The sequence below is a fragment of the Tympanuchus pallidicinctus genome, unplaced genomic scaffold (genome assembly GCF_026119805.1).
Source record: "Tympanuchus pallidicinctus isolate F22 unplaced genomic scaffold, pur_lepc_1.0 scaffold5, whole genome shotgun sequence".
NCBI classification, from domain to species: domain Eukaryota; kingdom Metazoa; phylum Chordata; class Aves; order Galliformes; family Phasianidae; genus Tympanuchus; species Tympanuchus pallidicinctus.
The window spans coordinates 17,948,787-17,972,488 of NW_026294769.1; the positions used below are offsets into that span (position 1 = coordinate 17,948,787).

Genomic DNA, 23,702 nt, shown 5'->3' on the forward strand with positions numbered 1-23,702 from the left:
GTGAAAGTTTTGACACCACAATTTTTTAGTCAGCATAAAATGTTTAAGAATTTGATTATGAATATATTTTGACAAAATGGAACCTTTCTAGTAGGAAAAATACTTCGGTTACCTGGAGATTTATGTAGCTTTTGGGGAAATAAGTTTTCAATCTCAGTAGTTTTCCACTGCTGTTTAATTTGGAGGGGCAGTGGGATCTACAGCTTAACTTCGTTCTTACTTTCAGTATATGAAGACATCTGGGGTATTTGTTTTTCAGTACCTGTAGCTTGCGCCAGATTTACTGCAAATAAGTGTTAATAAAGTATCCAGAAACCTTATTTGTTCTGTAAAGAAGTGTTAGTTTTAATGTACTTTTTCTGTATGTAGCATAGTAGGGGATTTTATTTGCTAGGAAGTCATACGGTTTGATATTGCTGTTCAATATTTACATTGCAAGTTGAGGCATATTGTAGCAGTCTACAAATTAAACTACAGTTCCTAATCCATTAAAGTACATCTGCTGAATAACACAACCAGTTTCCTGACTGCAAATGGTGTGCTTATCTATGTTATGTTTAATTTATGCTTAGTTCAACCAATTAGATGGGTTTAATGCTGCTGCTGCTGTAAATTTGTGTTAGAAAAAGCCACGTAGTTTAAGAAATTGATATCTAACTGGTTGGGTTATGTTAAGAAAATACGACATTTGAAGTTTCTAGAGGGTTGTGTGGTCTTTCTTAGCAAACAAGCATTGGTGGAGATTGTAAGCAGTACAGGTGGGGTAGCCCTGTGATCTTCAAACATACAGCCAGAGGATTCTGAGAACTTGCAGGGCAGCTGAAGCCCTGGAATGTACATTAATGATTTTGCAGTCACTTGTGGTTGGATCAGATGCCAGCCGGTAAAAGGAATTTTGAGTAATACTATTTGTTACATTAACAATAACAGCTGGACTATTGTTTTATCATTACTACTGCTTCAGTTACACACACATCTAATGCATTGTAACGTGTACCAAAAAAAAAGAAAGTATGCTAACTCACTCAGGCTTAACTGACCAATTGCCAAAAATGTAAGTACTCCTATCTGCACCTCCACAAAGCAAAGCACAGGTTTTTTGTTATGCTTCTCACAAGCCAGGGGTGATAGCGAGGTGCCTGTACTGATGGTGGCTATCTCCTCTGCAAGGACTGAAGGCAGAGTTTTCTCTTCTAGCTGATTAGACTGCAGTAAGCTACAAAGCTTTTCAAAGGTGCTTCCCCCATACTGAGCTGCCACAACCTGTGCATCCCACAGTTTGCTTACTCAGATTCTTTATGGCAGACAGTGTCCTTCTGCTGGTACTTTCCTCTGTGAATTCAACCATAATTTTTTATTCTATACCATCATCTAGAAGCCAGCAGTTGGACTTTTGCTTCTGGTAGACTTCAGGTGCCACAGGAGGGCTGTGCAAGGTCCTCCAGAATCTTAGATTTGTACAATAATGTCTAGATAGCAAGTGAAAAGCAGTGATGGACGTTCTGCTTTACAGCAGCTGTTGAGCTGTCAACCTTTAGTGTATGACAGACTCTGTACTACCCAGCAGTCTCTATATGGGAAATACAAGGAGACCAGTGTCTTCACCAAGAAGTGTTTAGTGATGCACAAATCCAAAGGAATTGAAAATCATTGCTGGAAACCTCACCTATGTGCTGCTTCCATTGATAGTTTCAGACTTATTGACAGCATCTCACTGCAAAAGATTCCCATCATTTTTAAAACTGATTGTAATGGAAGCAGACATCCACTATGTTTAATGTTTTTGGGAAGTCGATATATGATATGCATTTGTGACAAATGCTGAAAGACTTGATGTTTGGCATTGAATTAGTCTCTTGATGAAGTGCAAAGGGTGTCAAAGACAAGCATGCCCTGGGGGCTCACTGCTTGTAGTCGTTTCCTCAATCTATCACACTCTTAGGTGGTCAGCCACTGCCATGGCATTGCTTTAGGAGAGGTCTCAGGCTCATCTGGAAATGCTGAGATCCTCTTATTATGGTGCTCCAGCTTCTCCACACACTGGGATTTGAATACTGTTGTTAGCTTTACTTTATTCCCCCTGTCCCAATGTCTTTAGTAAAAGCAGCCCTCAGGCCTCTGTGGTCAGAAGCAGAGTTTCTTTGCAGCTACAAGAACTACACCTAAGGCCTTGAGGACACTGAGGGAGGCCTCATGGCGGCCCATGGCTCCTCATGAGGGGAGCAGAGGGGCAGTGCTGAGCTCGCTCTGCTCTCTGGTAACCTGCTCTGGTTGGATTGCTGATTAGGAAAAGACTTCACCAGAGGGCAGCGAGCATGGCCTCAAGTGCCAAAGTTCTAGGAGCATTTGGACACTGCTCTCAGATGTAGAGTTTGAATGGGTTGGGTAGTGCTGTGTGGAGCCGGGAGTTGGACATGATGATGCTTGTGGGCCCCTTCAGAATATTCTGTGTTGGTTTGATTTTCTGTTTTCTGCATGACCTCTTGACCTGTGTGCATTTCTGTCAGTTCTTTACTGAAAACCTTCCTTTCCCTTTCCTGTCATCCCTTTCAACTGAAAGATTGTAGGCTCTTTGGAGAAAATAGGTTGAAAGCTGTCTCAGTAGAGCATTTAGTCCATGCTTTGGCCCTAGTTAAGAGGGGCTGACTTTCTGACTGGCTTGCTTGGGTAGGAAATGTCAGCATCCCAGATCAAGAGTTTGTTTTGTGATCGGAGACTTGTACAGTTACCTCTTCCAAAGTACAAGCATATTACAATTCACACATTAGTACTTTCCTCCCTTGCATTTTGAGGTAAAAGAACTATGCTTATTGCAGTGAATTGTGAGAGCATGCCCTTTCATAAAACTGTGCTGTTAGGGTAGGTGCATTAAGAGCAATGTGTTGCTTTGAGATTGAATGATACAGCTGATGTGGTTTCTTCAGTTCTTACCAGGTCTGCTAAGTTTGTGCCAATTATGTGCTGATACAGAGGCAGTGATGAGATGCTGGAGATATGTTTACATGTAGATATTAGAGCTATCTAATTAAACTAACTGCAACCTTGTATTTTCTTAAAAAGCAATAAAAATGGATGTGTTTGCAAGTATTACCTATTGTGACACCTTTTAGCCAGACAAGTCCTGTAAGTAGCATCAGAAATTATTTGTCACTGGGTGAAATGGATGGGCCTACACTCTTTAGGAATGTGCAGGGTTGGTGAGTGTCTAAAATGCTGGTTTTGTTTCTCTCTTCAGAACACATTTAAGAACAGAAGTTTTTCTAAAAGGTAAAAATATCATCAGTAATATTTCTGCCAACATAAATTTCTACCAACATAAAGCCTTATATGAAGAGATGACCAGTTTTGTTTTAACTGTGCAAGAATGCAAGAATGTTGTATCTGTAAACAATGTTCTTTTTTGCATTTGTGACAAATGCTATCATCTGGTGTGCTTGGATTGATTTGTAGTTACTTCACTGTTTGTTCCTCTCTAGCTTTTGAAATGTTACTGCTTTGCTGTTGAAATATCTACATACCTGACTGGTTTGGTTTCTCTTGTAGGTGTCTTGGCTTTTTAATCCAACAAGAAGTGAAATAACAAGTCTAGATAGCGGAAATATAGATGACATTTTAAGTGAGTACTTTGAATCTTCTTTTTTTTTTTTTTTTTTGCTTTGCACAGTGTACAGACTACTTTGTATACAGTCACTTTTCTGTGAGAATCTTGCAATGTTATTACATGAATATGTACACCCTCGCTCTGAGAATATGAATTGTAATCTGCATAGTGGTTTTAGTGCAGACAGCTAACTTAATGTATTGCTTAACAGATTACTTCAGTATAATTCAAATGACAATTTGAAGTGTCTAAGAAAAATACCAAGTGTCTTGTTTGCAGATGAGAACTTTCAATTATAAATAGCCAAAGCCTGTCAGAAGAGTGTTTTAAGAGCTCCCAAAAAATAGCAGCAACTGAAACGCATGGTAGTGGGTCATATTAAATGCCTTGCTTGTTCAGCTGTTCTTTTTCTCAGGTTAAATGTTGTCTTGATTTCTAATGGCTAAATGTTGTCTTGATTTCTAATGGCTCATAGAAAAGAGACACAAATTAGTATTTAAAATACTTAAAGTGCCTTAAAGTAAACAGATGTATCTTGTCTGAAAAGGATGCCATTTGGCCATTTGTTGGTATCTAATTGTGTTTGTGGAGGGGGATAAGGGAGAGAGGGGGAACAAGAAAAACCCTGTGTTGTTGCAAGTACATTCATAAAAATATCCTTTTTAATGAGAAGTGTTCAAAGGAGCTATTTGGTTTCAATTTGCCTTCGACTGCAGGATTGCTTTGTGTAGTAAATGTATGACTAGACAAAAACTGTAAATACCTTTTCGTATGCTGAAAAATGTAGAACCATTCTATGAGCTATGTGATTGCTGCCATATGATTCAAATATTTGTTACAATTTTTCTTCAATATCTAGTCCATTACTACTAATAAAAATCAGTTTACAGCATGGTTATTCTGTTGTGCAGAGGTCACAGTTTATTGCTAAGCAGGAGGTTTTAAGTGCATGTGTCTTTCAGATTTTGAAATCTTTTTTACTTTAAAATATTGAATGGAGCATTATTTTGCTGCCTTATCACTGTAGTATTGCATTTTTTTCAAGTGTTTTCCTTAGCTCGTTGGAGGGGGAATTTGAAGGTTTCTCTGCTGCATTTTGCCCTTGTATCCAGTATCTTAACAAATAAGACAGATGTGGAGCAAGTTGCACAGTCAGCCCACATGTTGTCATTCTTCTAACCTGAACAGCTAACACTTCAGCTTTCTAACTATTTGAGCACTTGCAAATATGTAATGTTTAAGAGGGATACTGGAGTACAGCTTCTGGATTTCAGTATCTTCATTGTAAATTCAGAATTTTGTCTGGTATGTTACTTATTTTGTTTCTTATGCTTTAAGAATTGTCATATTTAATGTGTAATATATCCAGAAAATGCTTGACTATAGGCCTCTTTCATCACATTCCCACTTGCTATAGATTATATTTCAGCTAAGATTTATCCTAGTATTTTTCCAGCAGACTGTGAGCTCAGCAATCTAGAAATTCTAGCTTTTATATTTTTTATGCATATTTTTTGTAATCTTAGATTAAAATGCCGAGAACTTTGCCTCACAATGTGACATTGGGTTCTTTTCTTCTTGCCTTCCCAGACAATGCAGATGTTGCTTTAGTTAATTTTTATGCTGATTGGTAAGTTATAAAAGTTTTGGTTTTTTTTTCTTTCTGCTATGTTTAAACTTGTTCCTTTAGAAAACTGTTATTTTTAGCAATTATATTCTAATTAAAGATACACTGCTACGTTGCTTTCAAACTAGATCTTTCCTACTAGTTTTTATTTGTCTTGTAGTGTGTGTGTGTGTGTGTGTGTGTGTGTGCACACGTGTTTGTCTTGATTATTTCCCCTTCTTCTGTTGTCATTTCATTCAGGACCTTTGTCAGAGAATAAAAGGTTCTGTGGTAGTAAGGAATAACTTGGTTTATTGCTGCTGGTTTTTTTGTTTGTTTGTTTTTGTGTTTTTTTTTTTAACTCGTAGCAAGACAGGTTTCATTAAAGTTTTTGATTTTTAGCATAAGTTTCTTCAAAATATTCCTTTTTTATTTTTAACTTTCCTCCCTGTTGATCCCCTACGTGTGTACTGGTAAACAAAAAGCATGACATTACATTCGAAGAAGTCAAATTGATCTCTAATGGAAAGCCTTCCAGGTGGAAAACTAGGGAATTGAGGGTGGTCTGTTCTTGTTCAATATCTCCATCAGTGACTTGGATGAACAGATAGAGCCCACCCTCAGCAAGTTTGCTGATGATACAGAGCTGGGGGAGTGGCTCACACATGGGAAGGCTGTGCTGCCATTCATTGGCACCTGGACAGGCTGGATTATTGGGCAGAGATAAACCTGGTTAAGTTTAACAAGAGCAAGAGTGGAGTCCTGCACCTGGGGAGGAATAACTGCGTGCATCAGTACAGGTTAGGGGATTACCTGCTGGGGAGCAGCTCTGCAGAGAGGACCTGGGGGTCCTGGTGAACTGCAGGTTGGCCACACTAGCAGTGTGCACTTGTGGCCAAGAAGGCCAGTGGTATCCTGAGGTGCATTAAAAGCAATGTGGCCAGCAGGTTGAGGGAGGTGATCCTCCTCCTGTGCTCTGCCATGGTAAGGCTACATTTAGACTACTGTGTCCAGCTGTGGGCTCCTCAGTTCAAAAATGGTAGGGATTTCCTAGAAGGAATCCAGGAGAGAACCACAGAGATGATAAAGGGCCTGTAATCTCATTCCAGAGATATTCAAGACCTATCTGGACCCATACCTGTGTGGCCTTTTGTAGGGAACTTGCTACAGTGGGGGGCTGGAATTGATGATCTCTTAAGGTCTCTTCTGACCCCTGCGATTCTGTGAAACTTGAGCAAGTAGAAAAGGGAAGAATGTGAGGTCAGTCACTGTGAAAGACAAACTTAGTGGGAACTGTTTGATTTTTAACTTGCCTATAAGATCATTGTTAGAATGAATTTAAGTGCCCATACTTCATTTTTTGATAGTGTTAAAAGTAACGTTAAATGTTTTGTTCAAGCATTAGTATTTCTAAAAGAACCTTTTAACAATAAGCAAATGAGTAAAGTATTCGAGGGAAATAAAATTTAATATGCAAATTCATATTGAAAACGAGGTCAGAGAAATAAATCACTTTCTCTGTTCCTTGTTTAAATTGAATTTGAGTGTATATAGCTTTATAACTTAAACAAATATATAAACCAAGGTAATATTGTACTTTAAATATTCCACTTGCTGTTCTGCTTTGTGAGCACAAAATGTTGACTGTCAGAATCAAAGGTCATCGAGCGGATTAAAGTTCTGATTCTTTTCACCTCTTTCACATTCCATGTATGTGTAGGTCTGTATGGTCTAGAAATAGCAAGTTGCACAAATGTAAGATAAAGTTACAGTTTGCCTTTATTGATCATTCATTCTACTAACAGCTCATTTAAATTGATTTTGAAAGTGATTTTGAAAAAAATAATACTTGCTTTTTCTTATAAAATGGACATTTCGGTGAAGAAGTTTTCATTTAATCTTTGCTTAATGATAGATATTATACCAAATTTAATTTGTGTAGTAACCTTTGCATATGTCTCTGTAATTTTATAGACAATTTTTGTTTTCAGTTTGTTTGCACCCCTTCAAATTCTATTGACATGAGGAACAGTGAAATCAGTAGAATTTTTGAGAGTAGTTCTAATACACTGAAGTGTAGCATTTGTTGCCATTGAAAGGGTGTTTTTTCTATTTGCTGAAGGCAATCTACAGCAGGTTAAAAATGAGTGTTCTGATGCTTCCTGTGATGTAGGGAAGATAGTATTTTAAAACTTGGTAGAGAAATACAACGAAAGTCCTGGTTTAGGTCTCTGTTAACACAGCCCCTGCTGCAGTCCCTGCTGTTGTAGTTGTCTAAGCTTACAAGTTGATTCCCATTATACTGGGCTGTAAATTTAAAATATGAGAGCCTTAATTAGGATTGTTATATAGAGACATTCAGGATTAGACTCCTAATGTTGTGTACTGTCAGCCTACGATATAATGTGAATTGAACGAGGACAAGTGTGGATGTACTGTTGTAATGGTGGAGGAAAATGAGGGACAAAGAAGCCATATGTAACATATACATGCTAAATAAACATGGTGTACAGTTGCTGTGGCTAGAGTCAGGTCTGTCTTGGGAGATGAGCTTCAGCCCTGCTTGTATTTTGAGAGGAAAACCTTCCTCTGTAGTTGGAATGTTTGCTACCACGCGCCAGCCTTCAGAGCAAGCTGCTTTATTGCAGATCTGCTTTGAGGTGTTCCTTGAGGTCTTGTCCTGATGACTTCCTTAGTGCTGTTTTGACTTCAAGTTAAAGATCTGCTGTGTGTTTGGAAGAACAGATGAAGTTCTTTTACTGATATGTTAATGATGGACTGGTGCACTGGTTTGACCTTAACCTCCTCAAAACCATCAAAATGTCTGGGGCCTCATTTATGAACATCTACAGCCTTTTTCATGCACAGAAGTAGAAGATTTTCATCAAAATCTGGCATGGCTACAAGCATCCCATGAAAATCTTTTGTCATAGTAATCTAACAGCAGTCTGTTTAAATCAGATGTAACTTCCACCAAATTTGAGCAATAAAATAATGAGCATTACTTACATGGTTAACAGCAGAAGTTGTATAGTTCTTTCTCTGATATTTCTTGAAAGTGATCATAGGTGAATACTCAAATGTCAGCAGTGCCAATCTTTTATTAGATCTTGTCCAGGGATAATTTGGGTAGGAAAAGAATGATGAGCAAACTTTCTGAATATCAGAGTATATTTCTTAAAGACTTAGTTGATTACTGTTGTTTTTTAAACTGATAAAGCATGGGAACACGTCTTGAATTTTGTATTCTTCTAGAATATTTCTTCTTCCGCCTGAATTATTCAAATATTTCCTTAATCTACAATTAAATTTTTTAAAGTTAATATTTTGAAATTGTAACCTTGCGTTTTTTTCCACAGGTGCCGCTTCAGCCAAATGTTGCATCCTATTTTTGAGGAGGCTTCTAATGTAATTAAGGAAGAATACCCAGATAAGAATCAAGTAGTGTTTGCTAGAGTGGACTGTGATCAGCATTGTAAGTAAATCGCAACTTAGTTTTTCTCTGGTGTCCTGCCAATAGAAAGCAGTCTTAAGGTGTGGTTGGACCTGCTCCATCATTTAGTCCAGAGGCTGTTGCTGGTATGTGTCACAGAACCTCTTCAAAATTTGTCAGGGCAATTTCCAGTGTTGCATTTTCTTTTTCTCCATAGATGTGCACTTTTTATCAGTTCAGCCTTTCTTGTTTATTGGGAGAAAAAGGGAATGTAATTACAAAGCAAAGTGGCCAGGGATCAAGAAGCACTGGTGCAAAACAGCCAAGAAAAAGGAGTGATGCACATGTTTTGCTCAGCTGTTTTCTCTAAGAGTTGTAGTGAACTGCAAGCTGCTTTTTGCATACTTGGTAGTTTCAGAGCTGTTCTCCTTCTGTTTGTATACATGAAGAAATATTTGTTTATTTTGGTATGTTCCCCTAAATACATGAAAAACATACTTATTTTATTATCATTTTAATCCCAAATGTTTCTTGTTAATCTCATGATAAGTAAAATGTAAGGAACATCTGTTACCTACTGACAAACAGATGGGTAGCACTGAGATTATTGTGGTGATTTTCCTAGTGTAAGATATGCTTTGCTATTCTGTACTTCTGGAAGAGCAACGTTTGCCCAGTAGTTTATTTATGGAAGTTTAGGAATCCAAGAGTGTAGTGAAAGTTGCCAGTTGGCCTCGAATCCCAACAAAGATTTGGTTGTACTTGACCCTAACTATAATATTTAGTCTTTACAAAGTTGTTAGTCTGCAGGAACAATCATACTTGGAAAGCTGATGAATTTCTGTTGGTTTGTAACACGTCTTTGGGATTTACCGCTGGCCTGACTGTTGTGTTTCAGTGCTATGTTTCAAGTTCTAAAGAGAGAAAGAACATGGAAAAAAAAATTGCATCTTTGTGAGAAGTAAATGATTGCATTTACTTTTTTCTTCTCTCATTTTGGTGATCTAGTTGTTTTGGTACTAGAGGGGATTTTTCTCTTGAAGTATCTTTGCTATCTTGCAAATGTAAAAGCCAGTAACTTCAGTTGAGCATCTTCCATTAGCAGCAATTTGTGTTCCGTTTTGTGTATGTTGGTGTAGACACCCAACAAAACAGAACTCTAATTTGTGCAATTCAAGGAGATCTCAAGCTTAAAAATACATTTAAATAAGTAAACAGTATCAACTTGTAGTTGAAGCTGACTTTTCAAACTGTTGGGAACAGCCACTGAGATTTTGTCCCATCTCAAAGATCTGTAGGACCAGTTCATGACCATGGGAACCATAAATGCATCTGGGATTAAATCCTCCCCTACGATAAGTGTAGTGGGCTAGATAGTTAAAGATGGTTATAAGGCAACCAAGAGTTATGATCTCTCTTTTTAGTACTGGAAGATTGTGATTCTCTGTAGTCTTTTTGCTCCTAATTTAATGAATGGATGAACATGTCTTCTGCTGCACGAACTGTAAGTTGTGCAAATTAAAAACAAAATTCTATCATGAAGATGAGTCTTTTTCTCCAAGTAGCACTGCCTTTCTGAGTTAAAATAATAAGGCCCTATATGTTGTTCCTGGTTTTCAGTGTTTATTTGCCAGTTGTAAGCAATGGGACATCTCATGGCACACAGTTATTGGTTATATCCTAACAGTGAAGTATTTTAACTCTATGATTTTAATGTATGCAATAGTTTTTACTATACTTATCCACACTGAACCACCTATACTACTTTACTAAATTTTGGAGTTTAGATTATTATCTTGTTTTGTTTTGTTTCCTCCTGTTTTAGCTTTATTTCTGTATTTTAGCAACACTAAAAGGTACGTGCTAATATTTTCAGGGTGTTTATGCCTGCAGATTTCATTAGTAGCTGGCCGTTAAGATGATGATCTAGAGATGGTGGATTATTTGCATTACAAATAATCTGTTTCTTTTTGAAACCAATGCTCTGCAGGGAACCCAAATAGCTGATTTCAGGACGCTCAGAAATAGCTTTCAAATGGTCAGCTAGGCATAGATACTTTCCATTTAATGCACTATTATTGAAGCACTCCGCAGGTCCCAGCAGCTCACACCAGCTTCTGAGGGCAAAGCAAATTAAAGAGAATTATTGATACACTGCCAAACGTTTGATGCTTAATGACAAAGCCAGCATTCTGTCTGCTCTTATAAGCAATACAGAGATGTTTTTCTGAGAAGCGATAGTTGGCGACAATGTGATAAAAAAAATAAAATTCTAAATATTAACACATAGAGAGGTTTAATTTATCAGTATTCTGGGAGATGGTCATAATTCAAATGTGTACGTTAAGTCTTTGGGCTATTTTTGCTCATTAAACCAGTGTGGAACATACATTAAAGGTGAATCTGTTAAGGCAAGTTCTTTGTTTTCAAGACCTTATCTTTTTACAGCTCATAAGTATCTAAGTTCCACTTCATTTTTTGCTGTTAAAATCTTCAATGGTTTTGGTGTGTTGAAATTAGGAAGACTTATGCTAGAGAAATTATACCTTTATTCTAAGCATGTAATACCTAAGAAGTGACTTTCCTTAGAATATCATAAGAAATCTTTCTGTATGTGTGTTATTGGGAAGGTTTTACTTTGTTGGGGTTTTTTGTTGGCCTTTAGGTGGTTGTGCTTTTTTTGTTTTTTTCTTTGTGTTAAGCAGCAATGTTAGAAACCCACTTCATACCACAGAATTACTGTGTTTCTCTTCCCCTGTAAATAAGTGAATATTGCAGTACAGAGGGACTCATGTTTCTGGAGAACTGTGAATAGTTTCTGTGAATTGAAAATTAGGATTTCTGGTCCAGAATTCTTATGAATTAAAATATATACCATACTGTTATTTCCTTTTACGCAAAGTGGTTTCTGGCTTGAAAGATTAAAAACAAAGAAACAAAACAAAAAAAAAACACCAAAAGACTCCGAAGAACAAAACTAGTTTGAATCAATTCTTTGTACTTCAAAACAGAAAACTTCTTATGGGTGGGATGTTGAGAAGTGTTTTACTAGGCAGACTCCATAGGGAACTCCTCTTTTGAAACATGTTAGTGAACTGCTGGATCTATAAGGTGTGCTAATGTCAGTCTTAAAAAAATCAAGTAAGAATTACTTGTATTGCTACTGTGCTTTTGTTAAGCAAAGTAACTCAGTGTGATAAGTTTTAAAGTTCATAAATGAAGAAGGAATGAAGTTAAATGAAACTGTAAACAAATATACAGATTTTGTTGTGCTCCTGCTATTTCAGCTAGGAAAGAAGTAACCTGTCTGACAGCTGTTAGGGGGTAAAATAAACAAAAGTGGTAGTAGTTTGGGAGGCTCTTGATGGCTCTCCTCAGGAAAGCCATTTTGTTAGACCGTAAGAGAAGGTGATGGGATACTACTGATGAGGCTCTGCTAGGAGTAGGCAAGGCTGTTGTGAATGCTCCTTTGCAGCAGAAGGTGTGTGAATTTGCTGTTTCTCAGCTTCTTAGTAACTGAGTTTGATGTAGAACATCAACTGCTTTTCCTGTACCTGTTTAGGTTACCAGTATTGTAGTATCAGAGTAGGATGCCAAATTTAGGTGGCCCCTTGGGGTCTTTTCTGGCTCTGTTTCATATGAATATTGCCAGGTCTTATGATTGTGTGCAAGTCATGAGAGGAGTGGTTTAAGAGGGAACTGTTGTGAAGTATTTCATAATACATCATTAAGGTGAATGTAGTGCCACATTCGTGAAAGAGTGGCAAGCAAAGAAACTGTAAGTGAAGCTTAATAGAGAGGAGAAAAACCTTGGGATCATACTCAGATTGTTGTAAGTGATCCTTTTGTAAGAAGGAGCTTCTAATCTACGTCGTCAGTAGGAGTCTAATTTAATTGCATGTCGTCATGCTGGGTTTTAGTATGTTCATTCCACTTTTAATTTTAATTTAGGAATAGTGGACTTTGGATTCTTAGTGACGTGATCTCGTGTTCTAGCTCAACTCTTTGAATGGTGTATTGTGATCTTAACCTGGAGTAATGAACTCTGAAGCCATCTGAGAAGGAAGCCATAGGCTGCATTTGTGTGTGAAGCTGTAGCTTAGGTAATAGTGAAGTGCTTTGTGAAAAGTCTGACTTGCCCCCACCAACGCAGATTTCATCATTTCTTTGAGTGGAGGAATATGTGACACTGAGCTAGAAATGACTGGCAATGCAAAGCAAGTTTGGTTTGGTTTTCTTTAAGGAGATTAGCCCCATCTAGCTCTTTCAAGCACTTCTTTTTTTTTTTCTTCCATCAGAAAACAGTCAGTAAGAATGCCTGGAAATATTTTAAAATTTAATTTAGGGGTTTACTATAACTAATGTGATCTATGAATGAATTCAAACAATACTCCACGTATTTGCATTGTGTATTTCCAATTTTAAGGGAGTGTAATGTTGTAGTTGGTCGTCTTGTGCTAACTCTGCCTGTATCAAATGCCAGAGTTTAATGAAACATTTAAGATTTACTCTGTTTGACTTGTGAATGAATTCAAATAGTTTTTCATGTACTTGCATTTTATATTCTGTGAAAGGGTGGCTTTCAAATACTTCCTTGTGCAGAGCTATCATCTCTCTGTGTTAGTTCAAATACCAGTATTCACGGAATCTCACTGTAATTTATAAAGATCATGCATTACGAAGCAATGTTCAAATTCAGTGTTGGCAGTGGGCATTCCTGTACTGTCCATTTCTTTGTGCAACTTCTTTCCCTGATGAAGATTCACAGCCTTAGGGACTGAAAGGTCTGTTTTGGGTAACTTTCAAGACCTCCTAAGGTGAGGATTCTGCAAGGCATGCATCATCATCTGACAATGGAAGTATCTGAAAGAAAAAGTTCATGTTGTGGAGGGAAGAAATGGGTAGTCTGGTGTTCTCTGGATGTGGAGTTTTGTAGCATAAGAAGTCTTGAATCTCAGTAGCTTTATGAGAGGCTTGGATGTGTAACCTTGGTACGTAGAGCTCCTTGTCTTTTATCAAACCCTGGTCAATTTATGATAAACTGCCACACCGTCAGACCAAAGGTCCTTGTATGAACAAGAGAGAGGCAGCAGAGGCAATGCCTGACTTGCCTATGTTGTTTTTCTTCTGGTGAACAAATACAAAGTGACGCCTCCATGGCTGTGCTTATCAGGGTATCATAGAATGGCTTGATCATCAGGTTCCAATGCCCTTGCTGCAGATAGGGTAGCCACTGCTAGATCAGGTACTGGATCAGATTGCCCAGAGCCCCATCCAACCTGGCCTTAAACACCTCCAAGGATGAGGCATCCACAACCTCTCTGGGCTGCTTGTTCCAGCACCTCACTGCTCTCTCTTCTGCCTTCTTGGAGGCTACTCTTGCATACTGTAACTAAAAAGTACTAGGTTTGGAAAGGAGGAAAAGACATTGATCTGGCACTTCATAGTGAATACGTTGGTAGGTAATTAGTCTTTTCTCAAGAAATTAGTATGAATTTTGGAGATAAAAATCTCATTGCCTCAATTTTGACTACAGTTAGTGCCTTAATAGCTCTGATAGGATATCTAAGAAACTGCTGAAATCTTTTCTCAGTCAAAATCGATAGATTGAACTTTGGAGTATTTTGCAGTGAGGCAAAGCATTAAGAACTGGGCTTAGCTGCTAAGCATTCTCTCTTGTAGTGATTTGATTTTTGTTAGTTTGTTCTTTAATGACGTGTGACTGCTGGCTCCACTTCTGTGTGCATGTATGGATGTGTAACATACCGTGCTTGGTGTTCTTCTGCACTGGTACACTTTTCTGAATTGATTTTGTAGCGGATATAGCTCAGAGATACAGGATAAGCAAATACCCAACGCTGAAGCTCTTCCGGAATGGAATGATGATGAAGAGAGAATACAGGGGCCAGAGGTCTGTGACAGCAATAGCAGATTATATCAGACAGCAGAAGAGCAATCCTGTTCGGGAGGTCCAGGATTTGGAAGAAATTAATACTGTTGATGTAAGTTTTTCAGGTTCCTTCCTTCTAAGTATAAGCATGTGAAAGATAACATACTTGAAGAACACTTCTACTTCTTGGGGGTTTTTCCATTCAAAAATATTGAGTGATAATTTTGCGCTAGAACTAATAACATTAACTCCAGTTTTATAAATTATTCCAATATCATCCCTCCTTCAACTGCATTAATCTTATTATGGTAACACCACTACCAAATTACTTATTTTAATTTTAATCATCTGGAAATAATCTTGTATGTGAAAAAATGATAATATTTCATTATGAAAATACTCATAATGATGTTTCTGAAGATTAAAATCTTTTAGTCTTTGTATTAATGTGCATCATTTGGAAAGAAATGTTTTGCATACTTGTTGGTTAACTGTTGAATAAATAAACAGCATCTCCATATTTAATATCCTTGTGGAGTATTGACAGTTCTTAATAATTTGAGATAACTTACAGTGTAATCTTTGTCTTTACAGCGCAGCAGAAGAAATATCATTGGGTACTTTGAGCAAAAGGACTCTGACAATTACAGAACATTTGAAAGAGTAGCAAATATTTTACACGATGATTGTGTATTCCTCTCTGCCTTTGGGTAAGTTTTTTGTTTTTTTTTTTAATACTTCAATTGCATGACTTCATTACTGAAATTATGTGGATGAGTTGTATACAATTTAATTAATAGGACTTCTTAAATACTTTCAGTGTATCATAACTAAAGAGATTAGGTGTTCTTAGTTAAATTCACTGAGAAAAGTGAAGGAAGAGAAGGAAGAAAACTGTTCTTCCAGTCTCTTGTGAAATCTAACTGGTTTACCTCCTTTTTTTTTTTTTTTTTTTTTGTCATTATTTGTCAATCATTTCGACATTGGAGGGCTTGCTTGACAGCTGTGTCTGAAAACTCTGCTTCCTTGGAGGGGAACAAGTAGGGAAGAGTTGGGAAAGTTTGGGTTTGGGGTTTTTTGTTTGGTTTTTTTTTCCACATAAAAATATTAAAAGATGTTCACTGGGGAGATCAGAATAAATTGGAAATAAGTCATTTTGCTTTTAAGTAGCATAATAAAACACAATTTGTATAGACTCCCTTTTCAGTGTTTAAGGTACCAGGAACAATCAATTTAAAGTGATTGGGCATTAATGTGAAAGCAGTGGTTTACAGTCTACCTACAATTCAAGAGCAGGAATTTGTGGTATAACAGCTAGTATCATCCATACATACAGTTGCCCTAGAACTTTTTTGAACTGGATGTAATGAATGAAGAGCAGTGAAGACACTGGATTAAGGTAGAAGGGTTAGGGTTTGTTTCATCTGTCTAAACAAAACTTCTCAAGCACTTCCTGTGTTTTCTGAAGAAGAAAAGAAAAGGAAAGAAAAGGAAAGGAAAGGAAAGGAAAGGAAAGGAAAGAAAAGGAAAGAAAAGAAAAGAAAAGAAAAGAAAAGAAAAGAAAAGGAAAGAAAAGAAAAGAAAAGAAAAGAAAAGAAAAGAAAAGAAAAGAAAAGAAAAGAAAAGAAAAGAAAAGAAAAGAAAAGAAAAGAAAAGAAAAGAAAAATAGTTTGGGGGCAGAGTATGCAAGTATTTGTAACATAGAGGAGTAGGGGGGGAAGAGGGGTCTTGGTCTTTTCTTTCTTTCCAGTTCCTAATTATTTATCCTATGACTGTGCAAACAGCCTTGGCCATGGAAGAATCATCAAATCTTGTGCAACTGAGGTCGGTCTGTCCATTGTGTTTCGAAGAATTGTCTGTTATCTCAAATGTGGTTTCTGATGAGCGCAATTATTCTTGTTCTCAGACTGACTTACTAAAAGAATTTGGAATTATTTTTTCCTCCTCAGATGGCTTTTCATTCTTCTCAGAAATATATCTAAGAAATCATGAGGTAGCAATACCTGTAAGAATCTCTCCCTGCTGTTCAAGCCTGCTAGTCTTTAGTTTGCTGTGTTTCAATGGGGTCTAAGGAGAAGTAGTATCTCACAAGTAGTTGGATGCTATTCCTAACGTACATACTATGGAGTTAGTTTTTCTTCAGACACAAGCAGTGAACATACACAGTGCGACAGTTGGACTTTGGTTACTGTAACCCACTCATGTAACTTAGGATCCTGCACCAGGCTTATTATTTTTCTCTTCACCAGACTTCTGTTCCTTTGCTAGCCTGGAGCTGTTAGCATTTGCAAGTGAATGAAGCCTTCCAGGCACCAGTCCTGGAAACATTTCCATCTCTGAGAAGCTGCGGCTCTCAGGCTTCGTAAGAATTATGTGCCAAAGGACTTCCAAAGGAGAGATCCTGGCTCTCTAACAGTGTTTGCTGCTGGGCTTATAAATAGAAGTGTTTCCTTGGGAGCACTCCTGAATCAGCTGGGCTGTTTTTCCTCAGCATCCCAGTGGGCCATGGCAGGTGTTTTGGATTTGGTGTGGGCAGAGTTTGTCAGGTATTACGGTATGGAATATATAATGGTAATGTGAGTTGTCATGTCCAAATGCCTAGTAAGCCAAAATGAACTGGAAACACTGAGTTCAGCAGTAAACGTTAACCAACTTGTGTCAGGTCATATACTTGTTTCTTGCTACGTTAAAGTTGCTCTGGCTTCAGGTAGTTACAGTAGCTTGTTTTTAAATTGTATTAATGCTACTTCCACCTTGATACTTAAAGATACTTTAAATCAAATGATCCTAACAATTCTATTGCAATCTGCGGTGACACAGCGGGGTGAGTGAGAGAAGAGTTGGAGGCAGCAGGAGGTAGGGAGTATACTGACAAAGAGATACTGCAGTGAGTTTGTAGAAGGAGAATGACAGTGGGGCAAATCTGAGATTTTTGTAGAAGTGAGGAGAGTGGCTTTGTGCTGTTGTGTTGCAGCACAGAAAGTCAAATGCAGAAACACAAAACAAGCTTTCAAAAAATACATTTGTCTTGAGAACTGTTCTAACATTAGCAAGCAAGTATGTGAGGCCAATATTTTTTCCAGAAGATTAACTTTCTAGGTAATTGCTTCAAGGAGGCATGAAACACAAACTGTAATGTTTCCATTTGTATTGTTTTTAAAAGGAATATCTGCGGCATTTGGTCTTTTCATATCGTGTCTTCCCTTTCCCTTATCTGAAACAAATCAGTTACAAGTGCAGTTATTGAGATGGAAGAACAGAGAGTCTTTTGGGTCCACAACAAACTTACCCAACAGCTTCTGTTTCCTACTAGAGTATTGTGAGTTTATCAAGCAGTGATTGGGCAGGTGACTTGGGTGTCTTTGTTTTCTTATTACTGAGGGAAGGATTGATTGGGAGGTGAATGGTTTACCTCAGTAGTGATGGTGATTACAAAAAAGCCTAATTCTGTGTTGTTGTAGTAGTTATGTCTGGAATTCTGAAATGTGTTCTAAAATGCATGCCTCTAAGCTGGTGAAAATATGGATAGGTGTAATGTACTAAGCAAGGCATCTTTCACACGTGATGTGAGGAGGATAACTGGATGAAAGAAAATGAATGAAACTTAGGTACTTTAACATAAGCCTTGTATGTCTTTTTTCTTTGCTCTTTAGTTAATTCAGAACCCTGGGATATTTACTTCTTACAGTGAGATAAATTGAGATATTTTACCACCTTCTTCCCTTTCTGTCCCCTTCCCTCTTAATTAGTCTTCTACAATGCTTCTGTTGAGTCCATATAAGAGATACTGTAACTGGAGAAGCTGGAACACTTATTTAAAGTTCCCAGAGGCTGACATGCTTTCTTTTTAGCCTATGAAAGAAGGAAAAGAGAGAAATAGTTCATTTCACTTGGAGGCATATGCAGCCAGTTGGTTCTATTTTGCCAGTGTGATTTATGGTGGGACAGCAAGGCATGGTAGAGGAGAAGAGACTTATTGCAATGGATGAAGGTGCTGAAAAGAGCTTAGTTGGGGCTTGCTTTTCTTATTTTTTTTTCTCTCTTACGTTGGATGCATACCAGTCCCTATTTCTTTTAATAAGAAGTGATCATTTTGTGGGAATCTGTTGTGACTGGGATTGAGGAGTAACAAAATATGGCAGAAACAGGGTGTGGAATTCACTGAGATGAAATACTAAGCTAAATATCAAGGAGAAATTTCATATATTCTCCAGGTGTGCACGTTACCAAATCATCAGAGATCAGAAGCTGCACGCTGCCAGTATTCATCTTTTTGACTTTGATGCCTCTACTCCAAACTTCTTATCTCTTGGACATGCCTTGCAGCTTCCCTTACTGCCCTTCCATCCAGACAGACCAAGCTTCTTTATCACTTTATGGTTTCCTTAATCACTTTATGGTTTCTTTGAAGAGGACGCATTTTATTTTTATTTTTCCTTCCAAATTCGAGAAGATAGCAAATGGAAATATGAGTTTTGCTAACCTAGTTATTTTGTTTGTCTGTACCAAGACATGCTTACTGGTTGGTTTGTTGTAGGGCTATTTCAAAAGCAGAGCGATTTAGCGGAGACAATATAATCTACAAGCCACCAGGGGTAAGTGTAACTATGTATTTTATTCTGCTTGTTATCTTTATATGTCAGTAGGAGATAATAGAGACTGCACACACAGACCATTCAGTATTTTGCTGCATCTCAAATTTTAGTTTTATTTCATCACTGAAGAGAGTGAGCATTAGTGAGGGTTGTAGGAACTGGCGCTTCAGAGAAGATGCAAAAGATCTCAGTCTCATTTGTCGCTAACAGTTTGTTGCTAACTAAAAACAAAACCTATGTTTTTAATTTCAGTGTCCAGTGTTTTTTTCCTTAGAAAAGCAGGCAGCTTACCATGTCTGTAGATACTTTGTGTCCAGTAGAAATCTTAATTAAAAAAAATATCTAGGAAGCTCAACATCTGGTGCACCTTATTTCTCAACACAAATGACAATCACTGGCTATTTTCTGACTATCACTTGCCTGTCTTACATAGCTTAGCACGCTAGGGAGGTAAAAGCTGTTCACTTAATCTAAAGGAAAAGCAGTAAAGCATGTTAACAAACTGTCATAGTTGAGAATAAAATCATTGTGGAAGAAAAGCAAGGCTTGCTTTTTAGAAACATAATATCTGAGCATATGCTCCTTTCTCAAATTTGATGCTGGGAAGCACTTTAGGAGAGGAAGACACAACCTGAGGGGAAAGAGAGGTTGAAACAGTTTCCTGCAAAGATGTTTTACTGCTGTCTACTTTATATGGCATGTCTGAATCAATATATGCTTATTCATGCCCGCAGCTTGGAAAACTCGAGCTGTAGTCGCATTTTAAAATGGAAGCACTGAATTCTGGGTTACAACTCTAGTAAACAAAGAACAGCTATTATTTATTCCAATCTTTGCAAATGCAAACATAAAAGACCAGTTGCAAGACCTGCAGGTTTTTGGTTTTTCTTTATGGTGAGACTTTATAATGTCAGCATGGAGGAGCTTAATATCTGCAATATCTGCATATCCATCTTAATGGCTGAGATTCTTTTAGATACTGAGAGTATTTCTCCACCTGAAGTCAGTTCCTCTTATCTCAGAAAGTGGATTGCAAAAGGGATCATATTTATTTACTTATGGTTTTTGTTACATAGTTTATGGAGGTGTTGCATGCACAGCAGTTGAATATTTATGTAAGATTGGATTTCAGTATTTACATAGGCATTGTCACCTTTGTATCAGTAGCAATGTCACTTTTACTATTTTTCAACTAGTACTTTTCTTTTCAACAGGAGAATGCTCCAGATATGGTGTATTTGGGCTCCCTGACCAATTTTGATTTGATTTACGCATGGACACAAGATAAATGTGTACCCCTTGTTCGAGAAATTACATTTGAAAATGGGGAGGTAAGAATTTTTGCTACCTTTCTATTTTTGAGGTTTCTTTCTCAGAACCAAAATGGCTCCTGAGGTTTTTAATTCATGCACTGCAACATCTGCATGCTTTGTTTTTTACCAAAAATAGTTGTTATGTATCGTCTTTTCATTGTTCTGGAGCTTTTCAGTTAGACTTGAGGTTCATAGGAGGAAAATCTGTGATATTTTTTTTTACACCACCTAATTAAAAAGCTGTTTTTGCACATATAGATTGTATACAGAGTGCCTGGAGATTTGCAGAGGGTGGACGCAGACTGTAAGAGTGTGTATGTGTAAGAATGTGTCTTTATGGGTGAGTTTGTAACACCTTGAGTAGATTGTATTATTCATCCAAAATGCATACGTTACAGGAAGGTATTGACTTGTTTTACAATTCAGAGATGAGCAAGAAGCATTGATTTTGATCTGGAAAAATGTTTCTAGTCTAGGTAGAAAATATCCACATTGGTGTACTCACACAGAATCACAGCATGGCTGAGGTTGGAAGGGGCCACTTGGAATCATTTCATTCAAGCTTTCTGCACTCATGGCAGTTAGAAAGAGTAAAATAGCTGTGAACTTTTAGATACAGCCAGTCAGCATTTAAAACTTCATGTCAAAGTTGGTAGTCGGAAATTTTTTATGTATCAACCATGTCCCAAGTATTGTGTAATAAATATCTGAACAGCCAGTCAAGCATCTCTGGAGCTGGATACTTCAGTGAATTTTAACAGAAACTGTGTGATGGCTTTTGGCGGTGTGTTTAAGCACTGATACCTTCTTTACCTTTTTAGGTTCATGTGTCCTTTTCCTTGGTTTTCTGTTTCTAGCTGTAAGATGGGATTTGCATGGATGCTTTCAAACTTCTTCTCATTATCCTTTCAATGCTTTTCTTTTTTTTCTTTCTTGATTTACTCTTCTTTTTCACTTGTTCCTAATTTGCTATGATTATTCTTTTGTAAAATAAAGAGAGGGAAAACAAACAAGTAGCAAGCTTACAGCACCTCAGAGGGAGCATTTGTTCACAGCCACAGCATCTGCTGTAAACTCTGGTGAGGTCTGTAACAAATTGCAGTGTGTGGCCCTCATTGGATTAGAGCCCAAAGAATCAGTGTGTGATGGAAGAATACTTTGTTCTCAGTTCACATCCTTTCTTAATTGCTTTACAGTGAATGGTCAGTGCGTGTAGCACTGATGCCCTGGGCATGCAGAGCACTTGATTTGCATGATGGCTGAATAGGGGGGGATGCACAAAATATTTGAAGTCCAACTGTCTAGTCAATACTGCTAACTTCTGTTGGAAAGTTTTGCTAAAGAAATATTCATTCTTCCTTTGTAACTCAAGCAGCATGTGAAAGATGCCACATGCCAGCATGTTCAGAATTGCTTGATAAGATTTTTAGTGTACTTTTCCCATAGTAAGATTGGATTTTTGAGGCTTAGAAGCCAAAGTTCATTGCTGTCTGTATCGCATTGTGCTCTGGCTTTTCTGCTTGTTCCCCCAGCCTTCAATTCCTGTTTTCTTTAGGCAAATATTTTCAATTCCAATTTGACATTTTTGCCTAGCAACATTTGTTTAAAAAATTCAGGGCTGCCATTAACCAAACAAATATAAATGCTATACAAGTAGAAATTGCTTATCATTTATGTGGGCTCTTAATGTATATTGCACAATATACATTATAAAAATATAGTACAGTAAAAATATAGAATCGGAGAACCAGTAAAGTTGGAAAAGACCACTAAGATTATCTTGGCCAACTGTCAGCCTGTCACCACTATGCCCACTAACCGTGGCTCTCAGTGATGTGACTATTCAGCTGTGTTTTTGATTGTAGAACACTTTAAGATACATGCAAACATTCCTATCAGGGACTTCGTTTTAAAAATGAGAATGAGCAGATGTGATTAGCAGTTAGAGATTGGTTGGGAAGTTTTGGCTTTGCCAAGAGCACTGAACTAATGAGGATCTCTGGAATCTGCTCTTATAAGACCAAACCTTGGCTTGATGCGCAGGCTTGCTTGGAAAGACAGTGCTGTCTATTCTGTGTTCTCTAGATGCAACTGGCTGCATAGTGTTGGGGAAAGCATTTATTTCAAATTGCTGCAGATAGAAAGTAGCTGAAGAAACTATTAGCTTTGGTGGCTGAATGAATAAGTTAGCTTTGTCAAAAAGCATGGACTTCCTTTGGATACAGAGCAGAATAAAAAAAATAGCAGCACTTGGTTGTGTATCAGCTGCACTAATCAAAGATAGGTAAGGCCTTTGGCCTTTTCTTTGATAAACAATTATTTCTTCGGTTGGTTCTCTACTAAATTGAATGGGTGGTCCACTAAGAAAGTCACTTTTTAAGCAAGCAAATATATGTAGTTCATGCTTTGTGTTGGTTTGAAAATAAAAATCCTGAATAAAATATTTAAGTATTTCATACACTTGTCTGTCCTTGGAGAGAGAGCTTTAGAAGGTACTTAGGAGGCAAGAATGCATTCCTTCAGGGAACTAAAGCCAGCCTGATTAACAGAGACATTCATTTGTTTGTCACCTTTAGTAATGTGTTAGCTGTGAACTTACTCATGGTACTTGCAGTTACCAGTCAGGACACACCTACAGCCACCTCATCAGTTTCTGCTGGTTTTTTTTTCCCCCCTTGGGAATGCTTAAAGATGCTAATTCATGGTCTTAGGCAAAATCACCAACATGATGTGAACCAACAAAGGACGTGGTCCAATACAGATGCTCAGCTTTCATTTAGCACTCATTGCATATTTTACGTTCAGGCCTTATTGCTGTTTCTATGAAGATGTGTTTTGAGAATCAGACTGTTTCTTTTGAGCAATTATTCCATTGCACATGTATCCTTTCCTGAAACGTTGGTAATGAAATACCCTTGTCCTTAAACTGTTGCATGTGATAAGGGGAAGGAAACATGGTTAACTGTGTCAGTTGGGTGTCTTCGATGAAAGGTCAGCAGTTAATATCCTTGTTATGTTGTTTCTGCTGTTTCTGAGGCAGGAATCTCAGCGGCTTTGAAAATTGCTGGAATCACTCAAGTGTCTTTAGGAAATGAAGGAAATGTAATATATCTTTTGTTTTCTGTGCAGGAACTGACAGAAGAAGGCCTTCCTTTCCTCATACTTTTCCACATGAAGGATGATTTGGAGAGCCTAGAGAAATTCCAACAGGAGGTTGCACGACAGTTAATAAGTGAAAAAGGTTTGTACCAACTTGTTACTGCT

General features: G+C 37.6%; 1 protein-coding gene across 1 annotated transcript in view; it reads left to right on the forward strand.

Moving 5' to 3' along the window:
• Nucleotides 1–23,702, forward strand: part of ERP44 (endoplasmic reticulum protein 44) — a 46,321-nt gene that overhangs the window by 16,842 nt on the left and 5,777 nt on the right. The window contains exons 2-9 of the mRNA XM_052704153.1: nucleotides 3,544–3,616; nucleotides 5,192–5,231; nucleotides 8,567–8,682; nucleotides 14,458–14,642; nucleotides 15,125–15,240; nucleotides 19,068–19,125; nucleotides 20,340–20,456; nucleotides 23,568–23,679. Of these exons, the coding sequence (XP_052560113.1) occupies nucleotides 3,544–3,616; nucleotides 5,192–5,231; nucleotides 8,567–8,682; nucleotides 14,458–14,642; nucleotides 15,125–15,240; nucleotides 19,068–19,125; nucleotides 20,340–20,456; nucleotides 23,568–23,679 (817 nt within the window). The remainder of the gene's footprint in view (nucleotides 1–3,543; nucleotides 3,617–5,191; nucleotides 5,232–8,566; nucleotides 8,683–14,457; nucleotides 14,643–15,124; nucleotides 15,241–19,067; nucleotides 19,126–20,339; nucleotides 20,457–23,567; nucleotides 23,680–23,702) is intronic.